This window comes from Ilyonectria robusta, assembly GCF_021365365.1.
Source record: "Ilyonectria robusta strain PMI_751 chromosome Unknown BGZ61scaffold_44, whole genome shotgun sequence".
NCBI classification, from domain to species: Eukaryota; Fungi; Ascomycota; class Sordariomycetes; order Hypocreales; family Nectriaceae; genus Ilyonectria; species Ilyonectria robusta.
This window is the reverse complement of record NW_025764478.1, coordinates 66,878-87,426: the sequence shown is the minus strand read 5'-3', so window position 1 is coordinate 87,426 and position 20,549 is coordinate 66,878. Positions and strand designations below refer to the sequence as shown.

General features: G+C 49.3%; 9 protein-coding genes across 9 annotated transcripts; 5 read left to right on the top strand and 4 right to left on the bottom strand.

The window, feature by feature from the left end:
• Positions 1–454: 454 nt before the first annotated feature.
• BGZ61DRAFT_540483 (uncharacterized protein) lies at positions 455–1,191 on the bottom strand (the record flags this gene model as incomplete). The annotated part of the gene is made up of 3 exons (XM_046254913.1): positions 455–699; positions 748–848; positions 1,121–1,191. The coding sequence occupies 3 exons, from the start codon at positions 1,189–1,191 to the stop codon at positions 455–457; spliced, it is 417 nt and encodes a 138-aa protein (XP_046095336.1).
• Positions 1,192–4,595: 3,404 nt separating this feature from the next.
• On the bottom strand, positions 4,596–5,022 carry BGZ61DRAFT_465770 (uncharacterized protein). The gene has a single exon (XM_046247618.1). The coding sequence runs from the start codon at positions 5,000–5,002 to the stop codon at positions 4,739–4,741; it is 264 nt and encodes an 87-aa protein (XP_046095335.1). The 5' UTR covers positions 5,003–5,022; the 3' UTR covers positions 4,596–4,738.
• A 142-nt stretch (positions 5,023–5,164) lies between these two features.
• BGZ61DRAFT_371224 (tyrosinase) lies at positions 5,165–7,198 on the top strand (the record flags this gene model as incomplete). The annotated part of the gene is made up of 8 exons (XM_046242079.1): positions 5,165–5,322; positions 5,379–5,455; positions 5,515–5,597; positions 5,661–5,708; positions 5,763–6,128; positions 6,184–6,338; positions 6,386–6,971; positions 7,040–7,198. 8 exons carry the CDS (start codon positions 5,165–5,167, stop codon positions 7,196–7,198), a joined length of 1,632 nt encoding a protein of 543 aa, XP_046095334.1.
• An 817-nt stretch (positions 7,199–8,015) lies between these two features.
• BGZ61DRAFT_499957 (glycoside hydrolase superfamily) lies at positions 8,016–9,425 on the bottom strand (the record flags this gene model as incomplete). The annotated part of the gene is made up of 4 exons (XM_046251482.1): positions 8,016–8,500; positions 8,552–8,973; positions 9,060–9,306; positions 9,359–9,425. 4 exons carry the CDS (start codon positions 9,423–9,425, stop codon positions 8,016–8,018), a joined length of 1,221 nt encoding a protein of 406 aa, XP_046095333.1.
• Positions 9,426–9,832: 407 nt separating this feature from the next.
• Positions 9,833–10,567, top strand: BGZ61DRAFT_499956 (FAS1 domain-containing protein; the record flags this gene model as incomplete). Its single annotated transcript, XM_046251481.1, has 3 exons — positions 9,833–10,037; positions 10,086–10,396; positions 10,442–10,567. 3 exons carry the CDS (start codon positions 9,833–9,835, stop codon positions 10,565–10,567), a joined length of 642 nt encoding a protein of 213 aa, XP_046095332.1.
• Positions 10,568–11,349: 782 nt separating this feature from the next.
• Positions 11,350–12,847, top strand: BGZ61DRAFT_567579 (chondroitin AC/alginate lyase; the record flags this gene model as incomplete). Its single annotated transcript, XM_046255972.1, has 4 exons — positions 11,350–11,358; positions 11,439–11,514; positions 11,581–12,191; positions 12,242–12,847. The coding sequence occupies 4 exons, from the start codon at positions 11,350–11,352 to the stop codon at positions 12,845–12,847; spliced, it is 1,302 nt and encodes a 433-aa protein (XP_046095331.1).
• Positions 12,848–13,721: 874 nt separating this feature from the next.
• BGZ61DRAFT_499954 (glycosyl hydrolase) lies at positions 13,722–15,676 on the top strand (the record flags this gene model as incomplete). Its single annotated transcript, XM_046251480.1, has 6 exons — positions 13,722–13,911; positions 13,971–14,057; positions 14,110–14,517; positions 14,569–14,790; positions 14,846–15,318; positions 15,368–15,676. 6 exons carry the CDS (start codon positions 13,722–13,724, stop codon positions 15,674–15,676), a joined length of 1,689 nt encoding a protein of 562 aa, XP_046095330.1.
• Positions 15,677–16,070: 394 nt separating this feature from the next.
• On the bottom strand, positions 16,071–17,678 carry BGZ61DRAFT_499953 (beta-lactamase/transpeptidase-like protein; the record flags this gene model as incomplete). Its single annotated transcript, XM_046251479.1, has 1 exon — positions 16,071–17,678. One exon carries the CDS (start codon positions 17,676–17,678, stop codon positions 16,071–16,073), a length of 1,608 nt encoding a protein of 535 aa, XP_046095329.1.
• Positions 17,679–18,651: 973 nt separating this feature from the next.
• On the top strand, positions 18,652–20,449 carry BGZ61DRAFT_371198 (glycosyl hydrolase; the record flags this gene model as incomplete). The annotated part of the gene is made up of 4 exons (XM_046242075.1): positions 18,652–19,053; positions 19,111–19,576; positions 19,629–19,790; positions 19,851–20,449. The coding sequence occupies 4 exons, from the start codon at positions 18,652–18,654 to the stop codon at positions 20,447–20,449; spliced, it is 1,629 nt and encodes a 542-aa protein (XP_046095328.1).
• Between the last annotated feature and the right edge of the window lie 100 nt (positions 20,450–20,549).

Genomic DNA, 20,549 nt, shown 5'->3' with positions numbered 1-20,549 from the left:
CAATTGATCATCTGTTATATTCCCCCTGGTTGTACTTAAGTGAAATAGATTTGGGCTGCCTTCTACTAATGTGACAATATTTCCTGGGGGGTAGCGTTTCGATAATCCAGCAGTTGATAATGTTCCAATATTAACTTGATCACGCCAAATACGTTTCTAAGAAAGATACTAAACGTTAAAAACTGAACTCGAATATCCTATGCGTATTTCTCTCATTTTGAGAGCTCCGATATTGACCGACATTCCGTGTGCTTATTCCAAGTATTCAAGCGGTCAGACCGGCGAGAAGACCAGCGGCAAGGGTAAGGAGGGGAGGAGGGAGACCGTTACCGCTGCCAACGAGAAGCGGGCTGAGGGCCGTGACAAGACCAGGAACAATGGCACCAAGAAGGACAATAAGTAGGATCAGAACGTTGGCAAGTATCTGAAAGACGCAATGTAGAACAGAGTCGAGCTAAGTTCGGATGCCATAAATGGTAAAGAGGCCTTTGACGATGGTAGTACCGTTAGAAACGAGAGCGACAACCAGGGTGTGAATGATCTTGATATACCAGTTGGTAATACTGAGGCCAGAAGAACCGATACGTTTGGTGACGAAATTGGTAAGGGTGTCTATCAGGCTGTTGTGCTCGGGGAGGGCTTGGCCAGCATCTCTACCATAGGAGAGGTCCCCACTCTGGACTCTATCAGAAATGTCGTCTAGACGTTGTCAGCCAGTGTCTCATTTATCCCGGTATCACATCATACCGAGGGAGATGCCCTGGGTATTGACGGACAAGACAGCACCCTGGAGGGTGCTAATGAGGTTGTGAGGGCTAGAGATGTCGCGCTTGGAGGTCTCAGCCTCGCTAGAGCAAACAAGAGCGTTCTCGACGTGGTTGAAATTGCGGACGCATTTTTAGCGTCGGAGAAGCGAGCAGCAAAAGCCGATATAGCTAGAGCGAGATCGAAGAAGAGAACGGCCTTCGTGGTGATAAGTCACGATGAATATTGAGGCCGAGCAGTGGTATGTGATGAAGATGGCTAGAATGATCTTGTATCTTAGGGAAATGGCGGGTTTATTTATATCATGAGCGGCATGATCCAGCGGCCATGAGAGTTTGTGAGGAATTATCCAAACGGGAGTTGTTCGGAACCTTCGCCAACCGCTCTCTTAGCAAGCAGTTTGCCCTCTAGGGTAAGAAAATCCATGTCTGGCCATATATCTCCACCTCGCAGCTCTGTGGCCTGGTTCTCGTGGTCACATTGAAACCTGCGGTTCGTTTGATGGATAAATGGGCTCTTTTGCACATTTCGATGTCAGCTTGCATAAGGTCCCTTTGTTTCTTGGAGCTTGTGGCCCTTGAAAATCGGACTAGAATATTCACGGCGACGTCAGCCGTGTGTGGTCGCAACACCAGCGAACCTTGCTGGAGAGGATCTCATTGAGGTCCTCGACACGTACGAGGGTGCACTACAAAACAAGGGAGTGTCTTCCAGTTCATCTCATGAGAATTTCGGTTGGGAAAATGAGCAAATTTTCAACGTAATCGGTGCCATCTGCCGTCATTTTTATGTAAACTGGGAAGCGCCCATGATATCGACTGATGGCGTCGCGCCTTTGCGGAATACCGGTACTCGAGGGTCATATGCGATTCCGTCGTAAAGCAATAAAAATCAGAGGCTGATCAGACCCATGAGAGTGGCGGGAACGAAAATAAAGGTATATCACAATACAGAACATGCACGTTTACGGACACAGAAGACCCATTGGTAATTCTTAACAATCCAAAAGCGATCATTTAGCAGACGATGAGCCATCTTGATTCGGGGACAGAAGGATAGGAAATCCAGGGCGGTAGTTTTAGGCCTAAGTGTAGATATTGTTTGCTCATTGGGAAGAATGTGAAGAAGGGAATGCGTGACTGATCATGATTTGCTCCTGTAGTGCTAATGACGGCACAGATATGCGACCGGGTCACTTTACAACTTCGATCTAGTATCTTTCTTCAAGTATATCCACGAATCCCGCCCAGGTATTTTTGACAGTTTTGGAAAGCCAGCACAGAGCCGCGAACTCAGAAAGGTCTCATGTCTCTGTCTAATTTAGTGAAGGCAATTTATTGATGTCAACCCTTTGGTGAGGCAAATGTGGACCCACTTCCTCGTCCACGCTGAACAGGCACGTACTTCACTGAATTATCTCCGCTAGATAGCCCCAGTCATTGAGCTACGTTGGGCGACATTGTCCATGTTGCAGTGCCTGAACTAACGCACAGCTAGCGTGAAATCTATGCTGGCCAGGCTGTTACGTGGAACATGCTATATCGTCACAACACATTTCAGCCTTTCCTAAATTGTCTCAATCCGACAATACCTGGCTGAATATCCAACAATATGGGCACTGGTTAGCGTATGGCGCTCCCTGAACCATTCATGGTCGCGTGTCTCATGGCCTAATTCGTGAGTTTCTAGCATCCAAACACGTTTTCGTGCGCGATTATCCTACGACGACTGCTGTACGCAGAGGGATCGATATGAATCACAAGGTAGGACTATATACGCTAAGCAGGTGTAAAGCCAGCAGTTAAGAAATTTTTTATAGCTTTGCTTGCGATTTTTAGCTCGTGTTGCCCACCACTCTATTGCCCACATCTTAGCCAGCTTCGTGAGGTCGATGGTCTAGTACAGCCTAAGTTCAACTCCGCGCCAAGTCGCCCTGTATCCCGGTAGGTTCAGAGTGAAGATCTACGTATCCGAAGGGAGTAGTAGTATGGTATATGAGCGATGAATATAGAGTGGAAATAAAAGACTGAACGACTATTTCGTGCAAGATGTGTAATACTAAAACTAACTACCTTGACAGCAAGGTCATTGACTGCAGCCGGAAATGTCGCTGACTACAGACAGAAACGTCCTTGATTGCAGACAGCAGGGTTGACGGCAGAAGAGTTAAATTGAAGCTTACGGCGAAGATCAGGTACACAAGAATATTACCATTTAGCTACTGTCACTTCTGGTGCTGGGTGTAGCACTGAATGCAAATACTGTACAGCTTTGATCCATCTCATAATATTGAGCAAAGCTGAAAATAAAAGTAAAAGTAAAAATAACTCTCTGGCTCTATTATCAATGCTCTGATTGTGTGGGTGGGAGTTTTAAAATGGCGCCCGTTGTGGAGGCGCTGCTCAGGCTGTGCTAGAGTGCTGCTTGGGTACACAGCTCAGGTCAAAATGGCATCATCTCAGTCTCCGGCATGTCTCGGAATACCTCAATGTCGAGATTAGCGTAGCACCTAAATGTGTTATTAGCCGGGGATCCAAGTACCAAGGCCGCCGGGAGACATCGAAGATCGGGGCCGGTATTCTTTTCCTTTCCTTGCACAGAAACACAAGACTGAAGATACACATCCATTCGGGTCTCACAGCGGCATCGGGATGAGTATGTGGAGCGGGGAAACTCGACATCTGCAGACTGCGCCTGCAGGGATCGACGCGGGTATGCATGAGGCGATGGCCCGTCTCGTATTCCGAGAGAACTTTCGTACCTGAGATACGTATCGACGAGATGCAAGGTGTATTCGCTTACTGCACTAGACTTTTGCATCGGCACTTAAAACCTGGTTTTTAGGGACGGCAGTCATCATCGCTGTGTCACCTGGATCAAATCGCCTCTAGAATAATCGACCGCCGTGAGTTCAGCTCAAATTTAAAGTTATTGAAGCCATTCGTGTAGTGTGCTCTTTTATCTTATTTTAGAAAGCCCGTTGACCTGGGAACGAGCCCGGCCCGAACTCTGTGCGCAACGTGCCGATGAATCGGGGCGAAATGAGGAGGTGCGGCATGCATTGTAACCCAACTGTGGCGAAGAAACACGAGCATGTCAGATCCTCCCCGCGTTGTGTCTGCTTGCTTCTAGACCTGGCATAACGGACATAAGGACGACGCCCCTCGCACTGGGATGGCGAATTAGGCACTGAGACAGAGGGCTGAGCCCCTCTCCGTGTGCTTATTCTTGTATTATCACGGTGGCACATATGCCAGGTCACACCTGCATTTCAGCTCCAATGGCGTAGACTAGCTCTATTTCGAAGTAGTGGCAAGCCCTTTTGTCGTCTTCCGTCCTTGTGGACGAAAACGAGATGACATGGCGTTTCTCTTTGTTGGCTGAGAGTAACCGTTCCGCCAGGGGCGTTTCCGTTCGCCAACGGCTGTACAGTACCACAGGGGAATCAATGATGCCGCCCCTTTTCTGGTCAGCTCTCGACTCGCAAAGAGCACAACTAGCCCCATCCGCTAGGTCTGTCCGAGTATAGCTGCGGTGGTGCAACGCGCTGACCGCACTGCGCTAGCATATGCGTGGCGTCTAAAACCGCCGTAATTTTCCAGTCATTTCCCTTGGGATGCCGGATGGCTTGAGGCCAATCGTGGATTGTGTCGCCTGCTCCTCGTATTCTGGCTGCAGCGAAAAAGCAACGAGCCAAGCATAACTTTTACATGTCGCCCGGTGGCGTGTGGGTACGTTTTGTGCCGTTGCACATCGACCAGTCCTCTCTCGCCCACGTCTCAGGAGCAGTTTCCATGTGTCATGATGCGCGAAGTGGCTGGCTGCGTGTGCCTTTGAGAGCCCGGAGGCCAACGATATCTTGCCGGTGACCCGCCGCAGCTCGTGTCTTTGACGGTGAGGCTGAGGTGCTGATCCAACGAAAAGAAACAGCTTGGCAGCCCTATCAATCCCGAACTGGCCGGCTCCTGCATTTCTAAAAGCAGCTCTCTGTGAAGCCACAGCACCGATTGGATACACGTTCATCCCGCAGGTGGCCCCCCCCAGATTGAGACTGGAGCCGGGTCTGGGGCCAAGGGGAAGCTATTGGCCTCCGGTCACGCTCACCTTGAATCTGGCCCAGTGGTGCCCGATCCGCCGGGTCTGCCACCCTTTCTTTGTTGCGCCGTCGCGGAACTAGACCTTCTGATTGACGCCAGGGCATCGGGGAGGGGATTTGGTGTGGCTGTAGCCGCCGCATATGAGGTGCAATTAGCGAGCTAAATATATAAGACCCGGCCGTCTTTGCCGAGCTGTATTCAATACGAAGGGGTATAACATCTGCTTACCTCCCCGTGCGCTGCGCCCTTCTGGATTGTGTCATCCTTCAAAGACTTCTGGCAAGGCGTCTAAGAGTGGTATCATGCTGTTCAAACTCTCCCACCTGGTTGCCGCAATCTGCGGAAGCTCCTTGGTAGCCGCCCAGAATGTTCCAATCACCGGAGCCAAGGTTGCCTCTGGCGCTAATGCCCCTTATCGACTAAGCATTGACGCTCTCCAAGCCGCTGGTGGCCCTCAATGGTGCGTCATAATTGTTCCCGTGCCGCCTTTGGTGGCATTTGCTCATCTCGCAACAGGACCCTCTACCTTCGCGCTCTCTCTCAGATGCAGAAACAGGACGCCACGAATCAGCTGTCCTATTTCCAGATCGCAGGTATGATATCCTAATGGCCTCCAAATTCGAATTGGCCAATGGAATTAACATGTTTATAGGTATTCATGGAAAGCCCTACATACAGTGGAACAACGCTGGTGCCGAGACTTCGAATGGATGGGAGGGATACTGCCCGCACGGCGTAAGTCTTTTTCTTTACTGTTTATGATGAAAGATCTTGTCAATTGCTAATACAAATACTTAGGAAAATCTGTTCCTGACGTGGCACCGTCCCTACGTGCTTCTCTTTGAGGTATAGAACCATATGACTCAAGATTCTCGAAGAAGCTATCTGACCATTTCACAGCAACGCCTCGTCGAAATTGCTACGACGATCGCTAACACGTATCCCTCGAGTGTGCGTGCTCAATGGGTCCAGGCCGCTTCAACTCTGCGATCGCCGTACTGGGATTGGGCAACTACTCTTGCTGTTCCAGGTGCAACAGTTCCCGCTACATTCAGCATCAGGGTTCCCAATGGCAGCGGCCTGAAGACCATCTCCGTCCCTAACCCCCTGGCTGGTTACAACTTTCCCCAGAGCGCTCTGAATGGCCAATTCGGAACTTTCGACGAGCCTGAGAACCGCCCCCGGATTTACCGCTGCCTAAGTCCCCAGAGCTATCCTTCATCTGCCAACGGCCTCATCAGGTCACGAACATACAAGCAATGGGTGGTGGGTTGTCAACCTCACCGTAAATTAACCAAGTGTATGCTGATCAAGATCTTAGTATGATGCCTTTACGTCTTCCACCACATTTGACCAATTCGCCTCAACCAGTAGCTCTGGCACGAGTCTTGAGCAAATTCACAACGCCATTCACTGGGATGGAGCCTGTGGTTATCAGTTTGTCGATGCTGACTTCGCTGCATTCGATCCCTTGTTGTAAGTCTACCCCGTTTTGCGTCAATTATGGCATCTAACTGCCCCAGTATGCTGCATCACACCAACATTGATCGACTCTGGGCCTACTGGCAATTTATTCGACCCAGCCAGGCTATCTTCTCAGGCTCTTACCAAGGAAGCGCCCGCTTCAATACTCGCGAGGGCGCCACCATCACTCCAAACTCTCCCCTGCAACCTTTCTACGCCTCTGCTGGCAGGTTCCATACGTCTACATCCGTAGCAAGCATCAGAGGTTTCGGTTACACCTACGAAGGCCTCGAATACTGGAGGAAATCCGCGTCCCAGCTGACGACTGACGCCACCCAGCTCATCAACCGCCTGTACGGCCCTAGCTCCGCCAAAAGGTCAGTGGAGAAGCGTGCTGGAGAGTTGACACGATACTTCGCGAGTATTCGGGTCAATGCGGAAGAGCTCGATCGTCCCTGCTCTATTGGTCTCTTTGTCAACACAACTAATGTCGGCAACTTCATCGTTTTGATGCAACCCGCTACCGGTGAGTTTAACGGCAAGTTTTCTCTCGACAGGGCCGCTCCCCCAGAGGAATTGGCAGGGGAAAAGCCCAAGAACGTGGTCGACGACATTCTAGCTGGTATTCGAATTAGCATCACCAAGGTATGTTCTTATTGTTCCAGACAATGCAGCACATGGACGTCAAAGAACTAATGAAACTTCAACAACAGCATGATGGAACTGAGCAACCCATCACCGAGGCGCCCAGCTTGAAGCTGGTGTTGGAGAATGCGGTCCTCGTGCCTCCGGAAAACAGTGCTTCGCTTCCAGTGTATACGGACAGCAAGACGACGACGGCACCGAAGAAGCAGTTCCAACCACCAAATTAGGGTTGATGTGCTATTCCGCTAAGCCAAGTATGTTGCAAGTGATTGTCGCAGATATCGAAACGTGGTTTGAGACTTTTGGCGTTACTCCTAACACCTCGATAACTGGCTTCGAGGCCGTACATGATATGACTTGGTTGTTGAGATCTCGTAGGGGTTGTGACTGGAAATAACGTACTTTTCTCTTCGTGCAGTTTCATTACGTGGTTGTATATATTCTTAATTGATGACATTGATCACGGACATTGATCACGGCCTACTCCCTACTTTTCCAAAATGATTCAAGATATTTTATTCTTGTCAATGTATACCTCTAGCTCTGCCAGCCTCAATTGCCCGGCAATGCCTGAGGTAAATAGCGAGTGAAGAGGCCAGATAGAGGAAGCCCGGCAGTCCTGCACCATACATAGAACATACTCTACTATCAATTCACTTATGTTGGTACCGGTTTCCTGCACATGGTGCTGGATGTCACTGTCTAACGGTGGTATAACATCATCGATATTTCTCGTGTGGAGGTACTTGGTACACCAACAACTATCCCAGTGCCGCCCGCGTTCAGCTTGATATTCTTCTTTGTTGAAAACAATACCAAGTGCTTTGGCATCTGCAACAGCGGGTTAGCTCCTGTCTACTACTCGGTTTGCGTGGGGTCTCCCGTAGTAAACCTTACTGTAAGAGTCACCAATATATCTTCTGGTACAGTGGGTAATGTTAAATCTGTCTCCATATTCTTGCAACTACTGAACGGCTTTGCTCCAGCCAATGATAGTCAGTAAAGGTAAATGGATTAACGACAACTAGCTACACTAGCAGTACATTATGCTTTGGATAGAACTAAAACCTTGACTTGATCTACTTCGATATTATCCAGCGTAATCGTCTTCCCCAGCCGCCCAAGGTCCTTCTTATCCCAAACATCTCTAATGCGGAGTTTAGACTGGCCAGCAAGTTTCTCTAGCTCCGCAATATCCGAAATTGAGATTGAGGCATTGACAGCTTCGTTTCCATAGTTCTGGACCAAAACCACATAGCGAGACTTGCCAGAACTTAAAGGGCCCGCCCAAATTTGATATTTGCCTTCTTCGGATAGGGATGGGAGATAGTTGACGGCGGCACCGAGCTCGTCCTGGTTGATAGCGATGATCTCCTTGTTCTTGAGAATGGAGAGGGAATTATCAGTGATGTTCGTGATATCTGCTCCAATGATTAGGGGGGATTTGAGGGCGGCCCAAAAGGCAAAATGCGTTTGCTCTTGGTACTCTGTCATGCCATAAGTCCCAACTTCGAGCATGTCCATGTCCGCTGCTCACATACATTAGATGAAAATTCAATTCAACGTTTAAGCAAACTTACCCCAAGACCCAGGTTTCTGGAACCTAGACAGCTCCCGCATCTTCCTTATCATAGTCAAAACGCTGACCCCAGCGTATCCTGTATTCAAGCAGTATGCCGTCGTACACATCCCTGATCCATCCTTCCTGTACGCGCTGTGGATGTCGCCCGACATGCGGTAGCTTTCACTAAACTGATCCGCCCAGAACCAGGGAAACTGATGGCCCCATTCGCAGAGAGAGTAGAAGATTTCACGCCCTGTCGCTTTGAGTGCATGCGACATACGCAGGAAGCGCTCCTGTACGGAAAGGGTGTTGGCTTGAAAGCCGCCACAGTTGTCGTATTTGAGGTAGTCGACACCCCAGTCAGCGTAAGTTTGAGCGTCGAGTTCCTCGTAACCGTAGCTCCCGGGGCTGAATCCGCAGTCAAAGATGCCTGCGTCACTAAGGAAGAAGTACTAGTAAGCACACCTTGCCGGTGATGAAAACCCTAGAGAGAACAAAAGACCAAAAGCGTGGGTTTGCTTTACCTGTAGATGCCAAATTTGAGTCCCAGGTCATGAATCTCATCGCCTACAGTTTTGATGCCATTCGGGAACTTGGTAGCATTGGGTTGCTGCCGTTCATTCTCGTCTCGGTCGAACGCTTGCCAGCCGCCGTCGATGACGACAAAATTATAGCCGAGCTTCTTGAGGCCAGTGTCTACCAATGCCTTTGCTGTATCTTTGATGAGCTGTTCGCTGACATTGTTTTTAAAGCTGTTCCATGAGTTCCAGCCTGCGGAAAATTCCTTAGTAGGGATCGTGAGAAAGGGTTCGAGTTCAAGTACCCATTTGAGGCTTTTGGCCTAAATCTCTAGCTAAGGCTGGCACGGCAAACAATAGGCCAAGCAACATTCTGGTTCCTGTCATGGTATTGTTGAAGATTGAGTTTCCTGGGCCTGGATCACTTGTTTGAATGGTGTGGAGGTTCCTTCAATTTTATTCGTGCCTACATACAATCAATTTACCCGGCATCACGCGGGCGTTGATGCCGAAACTTTCCCCGCAAAGTGACGTCCGCCTACACAAGCATTGGAGCGCTTGTCGCAACATTATTTCAGTGTTTTAGTGTTCTTAGGCTCCATCTCGGCTAACGGTAATGGTACTAAATTTCGGGCAAGACGCCGAGTATTGCCCCGGATCGGCCTATGTTGATACCATCGTGCGGAGTATGAAGAGAAACTCCGCCTTAATAACCCGATGCCCGGAATTATCTCGATGTTTCTCTACCCGACCGCTTTATGACACTTCGACCTACAACCATGCATTTTCTACTTGCCATTGCGGTTCTAGGACTGGCCTCGACTACAACGTGCGAGGTCTTGGATCGCCAACCTCTAAGTTACGCCGCTATACCGGACGGCACCTATGTTGCTCCAGTCTCTCCAACGACGACTACTCTGCTTGATTTTATTGAGTCACGAGATGATTTGTCCATACTAAGCTCCATGGCCAAAGAAGCGCAGGGTAAGAACAACCTCCCTCCTGTGGAACGAATCTTGACACTTTGCACAGGCTTTGTGCAAGCACTCAACACGAGCACCAATTGGCAGTTCACCTTTTTCGCGCCGTCAAACAAGGCCTTTGAAAATACCGGACAATATTTTGAGACTTTTACGAAAACTGCCAAGGGTAAATGGTGGCTAGGAAACCTGATCCAGCATCATTACGTGCCCAATTCGATTCTCAAAAAGTCCGCCTTTTCGACTAACAGCACACGCATCCAAACGGGCACGTTCCTGTACATCGGTACTCAAGTGGTTGATGGCATACTGGTTCTGAATAATGTCTCGAGCGTTACGGAGGCAGATTTAACGATGACCAATGTATGTGATTGCGCGACAGCTCATGCTATTGCTGACAAGGATTAGGGCGTTGTTCATATAATCGACCATATTCTTGATCCTTCGGCCCAGATATTTCAGCCTGATGTCACCAAGACAAGCCAGAAGTTTATTCCTGGAAGTTGTGCGAATCCTGCCTTGCCCTATTGCTGAGATAGAACTGAAGAGGATGGTGGAATATGTAGCACCAAGCTTCATAACGGAGAGTGGGAAATTTCCCATGCTAGTTTGGGGCAATGAGGAGAATTTGATGGGGTTGATATTTTTGCGGAAATTTGCGTATGATCAACTGAAGGAGCCGTGAAGAGGGAAGCAGCTAGTTGTATTGATTGCCCATTGAATCCGCGTATTGCATCTGTCCATTGAATGTATTTGGCCCAAACCATACGATTGTACAGTTGTGAGAAGCGATTGAGATGTCATTGCAATCCAATTCGAGTACCGCTGGACCAGCATAGCAACCCTGTTTTCTAAGCTCATTCATCTTGACATAAAAATGCGTCATTCAAGCGCTTCACCTACAGATTCCCTTGCGTCATTTTCCCAATACCCCACCAGCCTTAGTTCCCCTGTTTGCAAGGTCCGCCACTTTTCCCGGCGCCGCTGAAAGCTGATCGCTTAGAACATCGTTCGATCGACGAGAAAGCCCTCGCGCTAATACTAGGGAATACTAGGGCTATTCAAATGCGGGGTTGATAGTGAGGTTGAGAAAAGGATGCCGGACGACGCTCCGGGCACTCACCCGCGGCCGCAATTGCGGGGAAATGTGCAGGACCAGGGACCTGATCATCCATGCTTCGGAGAGGAGGTGTAATTGCGGGTTTTCTGGTGCGTTTACGAGTGAATAGAGATCCTATATGTACCAAGCTCAAGCGTTACATTTCAACCTATCCCAACACTCATATGACCTACACGTGTTAGATATACACATCATCATGAGAAAGGTATGTCGGGACACGCACTACAAGACCCATACGCCAAAATACCTGCTAGAGTGATTGAACAGATCTAACGGCATATGCAGGTCTGGATCGCAGTTATCGCCTCCACATTGGGGGCGGTGGTGGATGCCACTGTTGGCGGCGTGCCGGCACTCAATGGTAAGCATCAACCACTTGCCAGCGCTTCCTAGAGAGAGTGTACAAGCTTAATTTCATAAAATCAAGGTCCTGTTTTCCCGGTCAGCGGTATCCCAGGCGCAAAGAAACGTGCCGGTGATTTTGTACACCCCGGCCTCTGGCATACCCACGACGACCTAGAACGGATCCGGTCCAATGTTCTCGGCGACGAAGAGCCCTGGAAGACGGCCTACGAATCCTTTAGCACTGATCAATATTCCCTGAGCAGCTATACTATGCGGGGTCCCAAAGCAGTTCTATGCCGTGGGCCTTGCAGCAACTACACCAGTTTCACAGCTGACTCTCGTGCGGCGTGGCAGAATGCCTTGATGTGGTACATAACCAAGGACCAGGGCCATTGGGACCGCGCAACCACTATTCTCGATGCTTGGGGAAGTAACTTGACAAGCATCATTGGTACTGACACGTCCCTCTTGGTTGGTCTCGAAGGAAGCCTTTTTGCGAATGCTGCGGAGATCATGCGATGGGAGGGGAACTGGACCGAGTCCGGAGCGAGATGGCAGGGAGGTGCCGGCTTTTCGATCCAGCTTTACTGGCTTTTCGCTCGACAGTCTATTATTATCGGACAGGCCAACTATGGTATGGCTAGTATCATGGCTCTTCTCAACTTTGCCGTGTATCTGGATGATGTCACTTTGGTAGGTCAGCCCAAGATGGGAACGAACCTCACGTGTTAACTCATCCACAGTACAACTACGCTCTCAACGCCTATCTCAACGACCCCTGCGCTGGTATTTACGGAAACTTCGAAACAAAGACTGGCCAAAGCGCTGAATCTGGCCGTGATCAAAGTCACGCGCAATCTGGCTTAGGATGGTCTGCCTACGCCGCCCGCACAATCCAATCCCAGGGCTATGACATTTGGAGCGAAGGGGACAACCTGCTCCTCAAGGCCGCTGAGTATTCCGCCAAGTACAACCTCGGAAACGACGTCCCCTATGACAAAAAGTTCTACCGCTGTGAGGCCGTTCTCGTCAACGGCCCCTGGGCAGAGATTTCGGAGCAGTCGCGTGGTGTGGGACTTACGAATGGGGCACTGAGTCCTGCCATTTGGGATATCATTTATTATGCGTACAACCAAGCGAGGAAGAAGAGTGCCCCTTGGACAACTCGAGCCAAGAACAAGTTCGATGAGGATGGGGGACAGAAGGTTCCTCCGAAGAATGCGGACCATCCTGGCTGGGGAGACTTGATTTGGAGTTATAAGAGGGGTGAGTCTACGAAATCGAATGGCAAGACTATCTGGGGGGGAGGAGAGATTGGACCGCAAGGTGAGGGGATGGTTAACACATGATGGTGATCTCTATCTTGCTCGGGAGGTTGCTGAAGTGGGACTGGAAGTGTGTTAAGTTGGTGGTAGGATGGGATCAGGGTGTTGAGGACTTAACGTGGAGTGTTTATACTGTTGTAGGATCAATTTGAATACTACAATCGAATGCTACAGGCCATGAAACTCACGGAGTCATCAGGTAATAATGTGAGAATCAAGGTGAAGCCCTCAATACGAGGTTCTAAACACAAGCCATTGGAGGTCACAGAATCCACTATTAGGCAAATATGGCGAATCAAGCGTCAGCTGAGTATGGAAATAGTTGTTGTGGTACATAGTACTGTACGTTATAAGCTCTTCCTATTGCAACAGTCATAAGACTCGATTGAGTTGAATATGTGTCCCCGAGACCTGTAACTTTCACTCGCAAGTTGCTGCAAAGTTCCACTATTCGAATGACAGACTGACCATTTACCCAAGCCAAGAATCAAAATTTGATTACAAATAGATGGGAGATATTTTTCTCAAGCCGAAGTGGTGTACTCGTATACAGATTCCATTTTCGGCTCCACATCGTGGAGCGGTCCGTTTACCAGCAAAAGCCCAGTACAATGACAAGAAGGCCTGATTTAGCCGAGATTTTGCGGGGTTGCGGGGTAGTAGAAACAAGGCACAATTTTTCCACCAGTTCAAGTTTGAGCTTTTCCGTACAAGCGGCTTCGGCAAAGCTCCAGGAGCTACTTCGCCAGGCCAAGCCAAATGAAAGCGATCCGGAGGAGATACCGGAGCTGCGCCGAAAATAAGTCGAGTTAGCCTAACCAACATATGGCATAAAATAATCGTCGAGTATTCAGTGATCAGCACCTTACTCAACCAAGTTTTTCCAGGTCAATTCAAAATGGCCGCACTCAAGCTTATCCCCGCATTTTGGACATACTGGCTCCTGTTGCTACTATCCCCAGCCCAAGCAATCTGGAACCCTATTATCTCGGGGTGGAATCCCGATGGGTCCATTTTACGTGTCAATGATGATTACTACGCTGCCACATCTTCTTTTGAATACTGGCCGGGCATCCCCATCTACCACAGTATGCACTACGAAGCAAATCTTCAACTTCGACTTACAGCTGCTGACTCCATGCTGCAGGCAAAGACCTGTCGGACTGGAAACTCATGTCTCATGCCTTGACACGACCAGAGCAGCTTCAATTATATGGAACACCTACCGGAGCTGGTAGTCCACACAATTCGAACCTCGTCCAGTGCCCTCACTAACATCAGCGCAGGAGCGTGGGCTCCCAGCTTGGCCTTTTTTGACGGCAAGTTCTGGCTCTCAGCCATGACCCGCTGGACCTACGACCCAGTTGCCCGCGTTTGGCCTCGCGTCTGGTTCATGTCCTCGCCCGATCTCAAGAGCTGGTCCGACCCGGTATGGGCCGAACCTTGGGGTATTGACCCCGAACTCTTCCGCGATCCTGTAACTAACGCAACGTACCTGAACTTGATGGCGCCTAACAACAACAAGGACCGCCTTTGGGGGCTATATCAGTGTGAAGTTTCGCTCAAGACAGGGAATTGCATCGGCGAGTATTCAAGTATCTGGAACGGGACCTTGACACACAATGCCACGGCTAGGCCGGAGGGGCCAAAGATGTACTACAAGGATGACTGGTACTATTTGTTGATTGCTGAAGGTAATCGAGAATCCTCAAACATCCTAGAGACTCTCTTATAACGGTATACAGGTGGCACTGATCAGTTACATCGAGCGAGTATTGCCAGAAGCAAGGCTCCCTCTGGTCCCTTTGAAGCAAATCCTCACAATCCCCTGATGTACAACGGGAAATGGGGTTTCACAAACTTAACCGTCCAATCTACTGGACACGCCACCCTTGTCGAAACTGCCAAGGGGCAGTGGTACGCTTCGTTCCTGGCACGTCGCAACATCAACGGGTCATCGCCCTTAGGTTGGTCCTCCACCTACTCAGTACCGCCGGACGCTAATAATCTTTCATCATCCAGGCCGTGAAACTTTCCTCACGAAAGTTGACTGGGAAAAGGGTTGGCCAGTATTTAACCAAGGAAAGCCGATCATGCTAAGTGAACAAGTGGAACCCAAATCCGGCCCCAGGAGAACACCGCCAAAATGGACGGACAACTTTTCGGGTCACAACCTCGATCCATCATGGTACCAGCTCCGCACACCTTACACAAATAACTACGAGCTCAAGCAAGGTCGCTTGGTTCTCAAGCCCAATGTCTTCGGCCTCAGTGACCGAGACACCCCGGCTGCGCTGCTGCGCAAGCAAAAGTCCCTCAACATGACCTGGTCCGCTGAGTTGTCAAGCTTCAAGGGAATTTTGGGTCCCAGGAATAAACTCGGCATCTCCACATATCTTTCAGAGTTCCAGCATCAGGATATTGGGATTCGGGGGTGTGTCAATCAAACCGGGATGTGCATATACACGGAACTCAACAAGAACGGAACGCAAGAGGTAATATACGCACCCGTACTGAAGGAAAGCAGTCTCTAACTGACAATAGTATTGGCAAACGCCACTCAACCAAACTAAGGGTCTCGCCAAGGGATTAAAATTACACATCAAAGCCGAACCTCTGCGGTATTCTCTTGGCTACAGCTTCGGAAACGACGAACCAGGGTACGTTACTTCGATCGCTTCGAAATGGCAGGCATTTGCGCCACCAAATTGGTTTGTATTTTCCGGTGCATCTTTTGCACTTTTTGCGACTGGTGATGGGGAGCCCTGGCCGTATAGTGGTCCCAAGGTGGGATTTGAAAATGTGTGGGAAGATTATCACAAAGAAGACATTCCGGATTACGACAGATGGTAAGGCTAGATGCAGGTATATAAAATCAGTCATTGTTGCCGGTTACTGCTAATATGACGCGTCCGCTCTTCTCCGAGAACTTTTATCTATTGACATTAACTTTTCCAATTGGGTGACATCCAGAAAGCACAAGCCTGAATTGGCACCGACCTAATAATATTGATGTTCACCTCAACATTGGGAGATGGAACCTAGTACCTCCTAAATTTGCGTCTAAATCTTGCATTTTGAGCACCTTTTGTTAATGTATTTCAGATGTTAAAACCTTGCGTAGTAGGATAAGAAGATCTTTTCGTAATATTATCCTACCAATAGCGCAATTCGAATACATATTAAAGTAGGGCTATATGAATATTGAGAGAATTTTTCTTATGAAACAAACGTCTAACAGTTCATATTACCGCTTCCAGTATATTATGGGGTCCAGAGTGGGATCATGTCGCCACAACAGCGTGGTCACATTGCCCCGTTCATTTGATCGAAAGTCTGCGATCCAAAATGCAGGGTCTTTATCATTGCCCAAGACCCATCGACCTCGGCGAGAGAGCACGTTTCTTGGTTGCAGCCACGTAAATTTGTCGCCATCGTAGTGCGCCAGCTCGAACTTCTCCGAGTCTAATCCTTGAAAGGCCCACGAAAGCTTGCCGTTTTCTAACGTGACGACGTTTTTAAAAACGCCGATATCGTCAATATAAGTCCCCACGTACAGCTTCAAATCCATGTGCGGCTCCATAGCTCCCGATCGCCCTTGCTCGAGGCCGCCAACTATGCAAGAATGCCACTGCAAGTTCGCAGCAATCGAAGACTCAGCATAGCGAAGGAAGTCAATTCGTTCCAAGGCCGGGACTCCAAGTACAACTTCGAGTACCATTTGAGACACCCAATCAGGAACATCTGTCAAGGACAGACAATTGCTCATAACCAAGATGACGCTCTCCGTTTCGGGAACCAAGAGCACTACGGCGAGCGCACCAGGTAGAGTTCCTTGATGATATAGAACCAGTTGACTGGGTACTCCTCGTCCCACTACTGGCATCCCCCCGGGCATGAGCCGGCCGTTGAGACCAATATGACCCAAGGTGTTTGGAAGCTGCACTCGAGCCCATCCTAAGCCGTAGGATATCTCGTTCCTCGCCGTTTTGAACATGGGGACTTTGGCAGACATAAGATGGGAGACTTGCTTGAGCGGAGATCCGGGCGTCAACGTTTGGTCCGTCTCGAACTCGTGGTTGAAGCTCGTCAAGAAACTACTGTAGAGTCTGATCAGGTCAGAAGCGCAGGATCGCAGACCACCGGAAGCACCACCAACTCCGTTGTCCCCCAACTTTGGACTCGGTATGCGAACTGGAGTGGCATCGTCTAGGGCGTTGTATGATTTGGAGACATCGTCGATGTCGTCAGGCGGAGAGGTTAGGAAGGTCCTGTCCATGCCAAGAGGGTTGAAAATGTGCGCCTGAATGAAATCGTCCATGGAGCTCCCACTGAGGTTCTCAATAGCCTCGCCACAGAGGTCATATGCCGTGCTGTTGTATGCGAAAGAACCAAGCTGCGCAGGTACCAGAACTTGATTATTGACCACCCGTAAACAGTCATCTCTGCCGATCAAAACGTTACCCTCGCAACCCATGACCAAATTTCCACAAGATGACATGCCGCTGCGGTGACTGAAGAGATCGGCCAAGGTTGTAAGTTTTTCTAGAGTCTCATCTCTGGGTTTGAATCCTGGGACGGCGTCTTTGGCCAACATCTCCCATGAAGAGACCCCCTGTTCCACCAAGATACCCATGGCGGCGGCAGACACGGTCTTTGCAAGCGAGCATACTGGGAATATGGTATTTTCGGTTACCGGCAATGCCGTTTCCAGGTCTCGAACGCCATAGCTCGCGTGATAAATGGGCTGTCCTTTGGTCGCTACCGAAAGACTTAAACCAGGAGTGCCGCCCAGTCTCATCAACTCTTGGATGGAGGCGCCGAGGTTGTCTAACCGATGGTGTAGAGAATCCATGAATGCCAGAGTGTGGGTGGAGATAATCATGAAAGAAGGTGATGATTGAGCGTCGACGATCAGAACATATTCTGATATCCTTGGTTATAAGTCACAAATTTTCCAACATTAAAAGTGAAGGCTTGTGGCATCGTGCAACGTATCCTTATTTATAATATGTTGCTATTTTTAGCTGTTCCGTCTCCCTTCAGCATAAGGACTACTGGGAGGGGTTGGCGCAAAACACATAGCGATCAAACTTGTGTGATTCGCTAGATAAAAGGAGAGCTCAACTAGTGTACTATTATTCAAGGCGAGAGCGCATTAAAGTCCGGGACTTAGCCCGGTGTCTCGGCACGCCTTGCCAGATGCGTCAGAGTTGACCCCTGATATAACAATTAGATTGTCGGGATCCGTCTTCTTTCTTCATGGTTGGTGTGCTACAGTTAAGTTTAGGAACCCTTTCAGGTCCAAATATACCTTTCATTTTAACTGAGACTAATTTCGGTGAAAAGGATTGTTGTCGGGTGGTTCACAGTTGTCGTCGCAGCGATAATAACCTGACACAGTTTGATTAAGACCACCTAGAACTATATTTTTTGCGAAGGATATACTTTCCTACGAGAGATAGTTTCTGTTTCAGTACACACTTGTCGTAAAATTCACTTAGAATTATATGAGCAATTGGCAGCATGTTCATTGCTTCGTGTCTCGTGTAGGGTAAGTTACTGCACCCTGGCCAACTCGCTGACTAATCACGTACGGCGTCCATCAGCTACCAGCTCGGGCCCGTCAATCGCTGGCAAGGCTCCGGGACTTAACCCGTGTGCCGTTACGGAGGGCCCTTGAGCTCTAGTAGAAGAAATTGCTAAGATTAGACTTGAAGACTGTGTGGCATTCAAGTGATATAATCATCCATAGCTAAATATTTCCGTTCCTGCAATGGTTTATTCGTTTCTCGGGTGCTTTGTGCAAAGTCTGCACCTGGTGAACCATGGCCGTTGTCAATCCAGTTCTCACTGGGTTCAATCCTGACCCCTCCATTACTCGTGTTGGAGATGACTTCTTTCTTGCGACTTCAAGCTTCGAGTACTTACCAGGGGTCCCAATATACCACAGCAAGGACTTGATTCGGTGGAAGCTCATTGGCCATGCCTTGACTAGAAGGAGTCAGATTCATATCGCAGGACCTGAGCCAGGGGGAGGAGTTTGGGCGCCAACCTTGAGGTATCACGATAACGTCTTCTACTTGGCCACATCCAGCTTCGACAGATTCCGTCCTCAGCAAAACGAAAGATTATATCCTCGGGGGTTCTATGTCAGGACAGAAAACATATGGGACTCGTCATCTTGGTTAGATCCTGTATACTTTGACGTAATAGGTTTCGATCAAGACGTGAGTCTTTAGCTTTGTCCCCATGAGCCATATTTTTGAATTCTGATGACTTGCTAGCTTTTCTGGGACGCTGATGGAAGCGTGTACTTGTCTACGACTCACGTCAAAGCCGATCGTCCGCCCGATGCGGACAAATCGCGGCTCGACTTTGCGATCCATGTCTGCAAGGTAGACTTGAACACTGGCGATTCAATTTCCGAGTCTGTGATGATTCGAGAATCGCCAACAGGTATCTCCGAGGGCTCACATATTTTCCAACGGGGTCGGTACTATTACCTCCTGACGGCCGAGGGCGGCACTGGTTCAAGACATTCTGTATGGGCATTTCGCAACGACCAGGGACCACTGGGTGCCTGGGAGGCATGTCCTAAGAATCCTCTGCTCAGAAGCGGTACTGAAAATAAGGTGCAAAACACTGGGCATGCGGACTTGGTTGAGGATATCAACGGCCAGTGGTGGGCTGTCCTTTTGGGAGTCCGTCCGTATCGGCGAGATTCCGGAGAATGGGAAGAGTCAGTTTTTGGTAAGTTCCCTCCCACCCCTGTCTTCAATAGTACCAACACGACGGCATTTAGGACGCGAAACGTTTGTAGTCCCCGTGCAGTGGATTGATGACTGGCCGGTCATTAACAGGGGAGATGAGATTCGTCTCGGTCCTGAGCTGGAAGCTAGCACTGAGACACTATGGAGGGACGATTTTTCTGAACCCGTACTGGGACTTGGATGGTACAGAAAAAGTACGTCCGTATTTCTCTTCTCGTCTTCTTCGAGTTGCACATCTGATGCTGGATTCATAGATACACCGGATAAACTTGATCACGCCATCACGAGTAATCCCAGTCGCCTGCGCCTCTACGGCGGACCCTACAATCTTTCTGTGCCAGCCAGCCCAACCATGTTCCTGCGGAAGCAAACATTGAGATGTTGCATCTGGGAAACAAAAGTCTCATTCCATCCCACGACAGAACATGAAGAGGCTGGGTCAGTATTATGGTGGAATTATTTAACTTACAGCAGTATCGGGATTCGCAAAGCGCGCCGCGGTGATGGTATGAGCCCAGCAGCGGCCGCGAGAATGATTCATTTGAGATCGGCTCGAGGAGATGCGGTCTCACGACTGCTCGAGCAGCCCGACTCGGACGTTTGCCTCTATATCCGATGCGGCAAGAAGTATGAATTTGGCTTCAGGGAGCTTGTTGGACCTGGAGATGAAGATGGGCCAATCCAGTGGCTAGGCGAAGCCAGTAACGAGGTCATGACAAACCCACCATCTGCCGGCTTAGCCTTCTCCGGGATGATGTTCGGATTGTATGCCTTTGCAGACTATCAGCAGTCACTGAATGCGGCTGAATTCCACTACGCGCAAGTAAAGTTGATAGATGGTTGCCAGGAATAGATGCGTGGTAATTGACTGGGACCGGGTTTGTTCTAAAATGTTCCATCTGACGGTTCTTAAGACAGCGCTTGGTACAATTTCGCCAAGACTCGTCTCAAGC

Excerpts from the sequence above, each read along its gene's own strand:
- BGZ61DRAFT_465770 (XM_046247618.1), bottom strand. The coding sequence starts at position 5,002 with ATGCGGCGGCTACAGCCACACCAAATCCCCTCCCCGATGCCCTGGCGT.